This window comes from Artibeus jamaicensis, unplaced genomic scaffold (assembly GCF_021234435.1).
Source record: "Artibeus jamaicensis isolate MK-2021 breed Jamaican fruit bat unplaced genomic scaffold, CSHL_Jam_final contig_700, whole genome shotgun sequence".
NCBI lineage: Eukaryota > Metazoa > Chordata > Mammalia > Chiroptera > Phyllostomidae > Artibeus > Artibeus jamaicensis.
In genome coordinates this window covers 10,924,666-10,930,077 of record NW_026521930.1, presented here as the reverse complement: position 1 = coordinate 10,930,077, position 5,412 = coordinate 10,924,666, and the positions used below count along the sequence as shown (strand labels likewise).

The 5,412-nt window shown below is 53.8% G+C and overlaps 1 protein-coding gene across 1 annotated transcript; it reads left to right on the top strand.

Moving 5' to 3' along the window:
* The first annotated feature begins 318 nt into the window (after positions 1 to 318).
* Positions 319 to 4,886, top strand: ZSCAN10 (zinc finger and SCAN domain containing 10). The gene is made up of 5 exons (XM_037154686.2): positions 319 to 616; positions 1,252 to 1,519; positions 1,660 to 1,733; positions 1,910 to 1,967; positions 3,249 to 4,886. The coding sequence occupies exons 1-5, from the start codon at positions 386 to 388 to the stop codon at positions 4,805 to 4,807; spliced, it is 2,190 nt and encodes a 729-aa protein (XP_037010581.2). The 5' UTR covers positions 319 to 385; the 3' UTR covers positions 4,808 to 4,886.
* The last annotated feature ends 526 nt before the right edge of the window (positions 4,887 to 5,412 follow it).

Genomic DNA, 5,412 nt, shown 5'->3' with positions numbered 1-5,412 from the left:
CTGCTGCAGGAGAGAACAGCAATACAGAGCTGCCCGTTTTCTCTGCCTTTCGGTGTATTGGTCCGGCTAAGCCATGACCCACAGCCAGTGAGAGAAACGGTTCCTCTGGAGGCCACGTCTTTAGGCATCTGTTAACACCACAGGTGTGGGAGCAGAGAGGACGAGAGACCCAAGAGTGGGAAGAGCTGTGGTGAGGTGTCCCCCAAGGTGAAGGATGCTTGTAGAAACTGTCCCTGCTGAGCGGGAGCCAGAGCAGCTCGGAGAAGTAAAACTGGAAGAGGAAGAGGAGGAGGCTGCTAGCCCGGAGGACCCCAGGCGGCCAGAGATAAGGCTCCGACCGGAAGTGGCTCACCAGCTCTTCAGATGCTTCCAGTATCAGGAGGACATGGGGCCCCGAGCATCGCTGAGCCGGCTCCGGAAGCTCTGTAGCCACTGGCTGCAGCCAGCACTACACAGCAAGAAGCAGATCTTGGAGCTGCTGGTGCTAGAACAGTTCCTAAGCGTGCTACCCCCACACCTCCTGGCCCGGCTCCAGGGCCAGCAGCTGCGGGATGGCGAGGAAGTGGTGCTGCTGCTGGAGGGCGTCCAGAGGGAGTCCATCGACGTGGGGCCACTGGTAAGAGGGTGACAGCCAGGTGGGCTGGATAACTGGTGGGACCGACAGGGAGGGACTTGATGGCCCCATTAAGAATCACTGAAGATCCAGCCCCGGCTGGTGTAGCTCAGTGGATTGAGCACAGGCCTATGAACCAGAGGATCGTGGTTCGATTCCCAGTCAGGGCACATGCCTGGGTTGCAGGCCAGTTCCCAGGCAGGGGACGCACAAGAGGCAACCATACATTGATATTTCTCTCCCTCTCCTTCCTTTCCCCTCTAAAGATAAATTTTTTTTAAAAAAAAGAGGCACTGAACATTCCACTTTTATACCATTGCCAATTCCTTAACCTCCTAGTTCCTCCTCTGTGTGACTCCTTTGCCCTGTTTCCGCTGGGACATCAGACATGGGTTACTACCCTGTCTGTTGCCTACCATGGTACATTTTTTAAATTTTATTTATTTATCTTTAGAAAGGAAGGGAAGGAGAGAAACATCAATGTGTGGTTGCCTCTCATGAGTCCCCTGCTGGGAACTGGCCTGCAACCCAGGCATGTGCCCTGACTGGGAATCGAACCACAAACATGTGGTTCGCAGGCCCGCACTGAATCCACTGAGCTATACCAGCCAGGGCTTAACATGGTACATTTTTAACAGGATTTTAGTTTTAACACTGGCAAGAATTGTCCCCGTGCCGACATCACCTTGGAAGAACAGGGCGACCCTTCTCAGGTCTCTATCCATAGCCCCAAAAAGGAAGGGCACCCAGAAAAGCCTCCAGCCCTGGAGCCGACGAAAGGACTCCTGCCGCCCCAGCCAGGGCCCTCCGAGTCTGCAGAGCTGGGGGCCTGGAGACGCCCTGCACATTCAAAGCAGCCACTGAGCCCAGGTCCCAAGAGGACGTTTCAGGCCCTGCAAGAGAGTGGTGAGGAGGAGGGCGGGAGCTGGGAGACCAGGCGGGGAGACAGATGGGCAGCCTCTCAGGTGCTTGGCGAGAAGTAACATGTCCTCACAGCCTCATGGTGGGTAAGGCTGGCTTCTCACAGCTCTTTCTCTCCCTCCCAGGGCTGCCCGCCCCCCAGGACCGCGAGCTGTGGCCTGAGGAGAGCTCCCATGATCAGGAGCTGGCTGCTGTCCTGGTGAGTTGGGCTTTTCCTCTCACTCCAGGATGTTCTTCTGCCCCAAATGTTCACTGCCTCAGCAGTTTTAGCAAAGCCACGTCTTCCTGGATTTAAGCCTAGAAAGCTCTTTATTTCCCTCAGGTCTCAGAGCCTTGTTCCTCACTCGTTGTGGGTTTCTGCCCCTCCTTTCACAGGAGTCCCTGACCTTTGACGATGTCCCAGTGAAGAAGGCATGGCCTGTGCACCCTCTGGGTAAGAACCCCTCCCAGGGCTCACTGAAGCCTCTTTCTTTTTGGTGGGATGTGATTCCTGAACACCCAGACCCTCAAGACCCTCCAAACATTCGGCTAAAAATGGGCTATTGTGATGAAAACATATAGATATCTTCTGAAGGGGGGTGTGTGTCCAAAAAGTATCTAGCCATATAATATGAAAAATGGAGGCATTTACTAGAGAAGGTACAAGATATAAGAAACATCATATATAGAAAAATGACACCTCAGTCCCCTTCAAAGTTAGCACCTTGGGACCTTACACAAAGCTCCCAATTGCCATCAACTGCCTCTTTGTATTTTCCTGAATCTCATCAACAGTCTGAAATCTCTTCCCTTTAAAGGGTGATTTTAGTTTTGGGAAAAGGCAGAAGTTGCAGGGCACTAAATCTGGGCTGTAGGGGGCTCAGCCACCTGGGTGATTTGATGTTTCTAAAAAAAAAAACTCTGCATGAAACATAATGCATGAGCGGGCGCGTTGTCGTGATGAAGCTGCCCATCACCAGTTGCCCATAACTGCAGCCTTCTGAATCATCTGCATATTTTCTGCAGAGGGATGGTCAAGGTTAATGCAAAATTTAATCAGATTCTCTGGTCTACTTTCTTGTCATTTTGAATGCAACTGACACACAGTGCAAATGCTCACTCATCAGCATCTACCACCCCTACTAACAAGTACATTGAAGTCATCATTGCTCACAAATGCACATTCCAGTCCACCTTCCTCGGCTGCCAGGTTACATCAAATCTTATTATGTTAAGAATGGTTAGACTTTTTCTGGACAGACATCATATATATATATAGATATATATATATACACACAGACATACACAGGTGGGCAAAAGCAGTATGTGAAATCAAGTTTATTCTTGTATTATTACTTACTGTATTATTTTTCATACAAACAACTGTAAACCTGTTTCTACCCCACCCTGTACAGCTTCAAAGCCCCAGGTGTGTGGCCTAATCATCGACCTCTTTAACTCAGCTTTTAAGACCAGGTTAGCGACACTGGGGAGAGCTGACAGTCGCACAACACTGTGAATGTATCTCATGGCCCAGGATTGTGCACTGTTGAACAGTTACAGTGGTGAACTGTATGTCATTTGTTTGTTACCCCACGCCCTCTGCCAACCCACCAGCTTGAGGACAGAGTTGTGGGATCCTAGGTTTCTTTCCACTTCCAGGCAACGAGGTTCTGGTGGTTCCTGGGAGCCCTGGAATAGGCCTGACCGATCCTGACTTTGGCTTGTTTTACAGGATTTGGAAGCAGAAGCCAAGATGAGGCATTTCAAGAAGGGCCCAAAGAGGGTGCCTGGTCTGCTGCCCTCTCCGCAGAGTCTCAGGAAGGTAGTGCAGAGGTGACAGAAGAGCCCCATGCACAGTCACTTGGGCAGGGCCCTGGAGTGAGCCGCTCTCATGGAGGAGAGTCCCCTGATGGTAAGAGTGATGTTCTAGAGGCCAAAGTGGTGGGAGGGGCCTCCAAGCCGGAAGCAGAGACAAAGTTCATCTGCACAGAATGTGGGGTGAGTTTCACAAAGCTGGCCCGCCTGGAAGGGCACCAGTTGCGGTCCCACCCTGGCGCGCGGTCCTTCCCGTGCCTGTGCTGTGGGAAGACCTTCGGCCGCAACTCTATCCTCAAGCTGCACATGCGCACGCACACGGACGAGCGGCCACACGCCTGCCACCTCTGCAGCCACCGCTTCCGCCAGAGCTCACACCTGAACAAGCATCTGCAGACACACTCTGAGCCCGCCTTCTTGTGTGCTGAATGCGGCCAGGGCTTCCAGAGTCGGACCAGCCTCCTGCAGCACCTGTTGGCTCACTCCCAGGACCAAAAGGCGCCCTGTACCACGGAGACCAAGACCAAAGCGCCAGAACTGACTGTCGTCCTGTGCTCCCATTGCGGCCAAACCTTCCAGCGCCGCTCCAGCCTCAAGCGCCACCTGCGGATTCATGCCAAAGACAAGGGCCACCAGCGCTCCGAGAACTCGGACAACCTGCGCAGGAGCTCTGATGAGCGCAGGCCCTACGTGTGCAGCGACTGCGGCAAGGCTTTCCGGCGCAGTGAGCACCTGGGGGCCCACCTGCGTGTGCACACAGGCGAGCGGCCCTTCTCCTGCCAGGTCTGCAGCCGCAGATTCAGCCAGAGCTCCCAGCTGGTCTACCACCAGCGGGTGCACACGGGCGAGAAGCCCTACGGCTGCCAGCAGTGCGGGAAGCGTTTTGTGCGCCGAGCTAGCCTCGCCCGCCACCTCCTGACCCATGGTGGCCCAAGGCCCCACCGTTGCACCCAGTGCGGCAAAACCTTCAGCCAGACTCAGGACCTTGCTCGCCACCGGCGCAGCCACACTGGCGAGAAGCCCTGCCGCTGCAGCCAGTGTGGCGAAGGCTTCAGCCAGAGTGCCCACCTAGCGCGCCACCAGCGCATCCACACCGGGGAGAAGCCCCACTCCTGTGACACCTGTGGCCACCGCTTCCGCAACAGCTCCAACCTGGCCCGCCACCGCCGCAGCCACACCGGTGAGCGGCCCTACGGCTGCCAGACGTGTGGCCGGAGTTTCCGACGCAATGCCCACCTGCAGCGGCACCTGGCCACCCATGCAGGCACAGGGGATGCAGCGTCTGGGCAGGCCGAGCCCCCTCAAGAATGCCTAGAGTGTGGCAAGAGCTTCAGCCGTAGCTGCAACCTGCTGCGTCACATGCTGGTGCATACTGGAGCTAGGCCTTACTCCTGCACACAGTGTGGCCGCAGCTTCAGCCGCAATTCCCACCTGCTGCGCCATCTGAGAACCCACTCCCGGGAGACCCTGTACTAGCTTTGCTCAGCTTCCTCCAGGCCTCTACCCTGTGGGCCTCTCTCTACCTGGCCTCCTCTGCAGGAGAGGTCCCTGTACCACCACCCTTGGCCACCGCCCTCCCCCACATCCCTCCTGCTCCAGTGAACCCTGCATTAGTTCTTCCCTTCCCCTGAAGCATCTCTTTCTACCTCAGGAATGTATTTCATAACGCCCAAGTAAAACAGCCTTTAAAAAAATAAAAGATTTTGTATTTAAGCACCGATTTTTACAGAGTGTGGTATGAAGATGAACTAAATTTACAACTTAAATGGTTCATGTAAATTGTCTTCAAAATACATTACACCTAAGATGTTCATAAGATTTTACGTGCATTTGGGAAGAAATTACACAGAAGCAGAAGCAACTGCTTTTTCAATGAACCCAGCCAGTTTCACATCTCTCTTGGTCAGTCCACCACAGTCACGCAAGGGGCGGGTGTGGCCTTCGTTGTTCATATTAGACCATCCCTGGTGATTTATCGTCTCTACTTACAGGACAATTCGAGTCATGAAGCTAATGCCTGATTAAAAATGTTTAAGTAGAACTCTGTGTTGATGGCATCTCATTAAATTCCAGCCATCCAG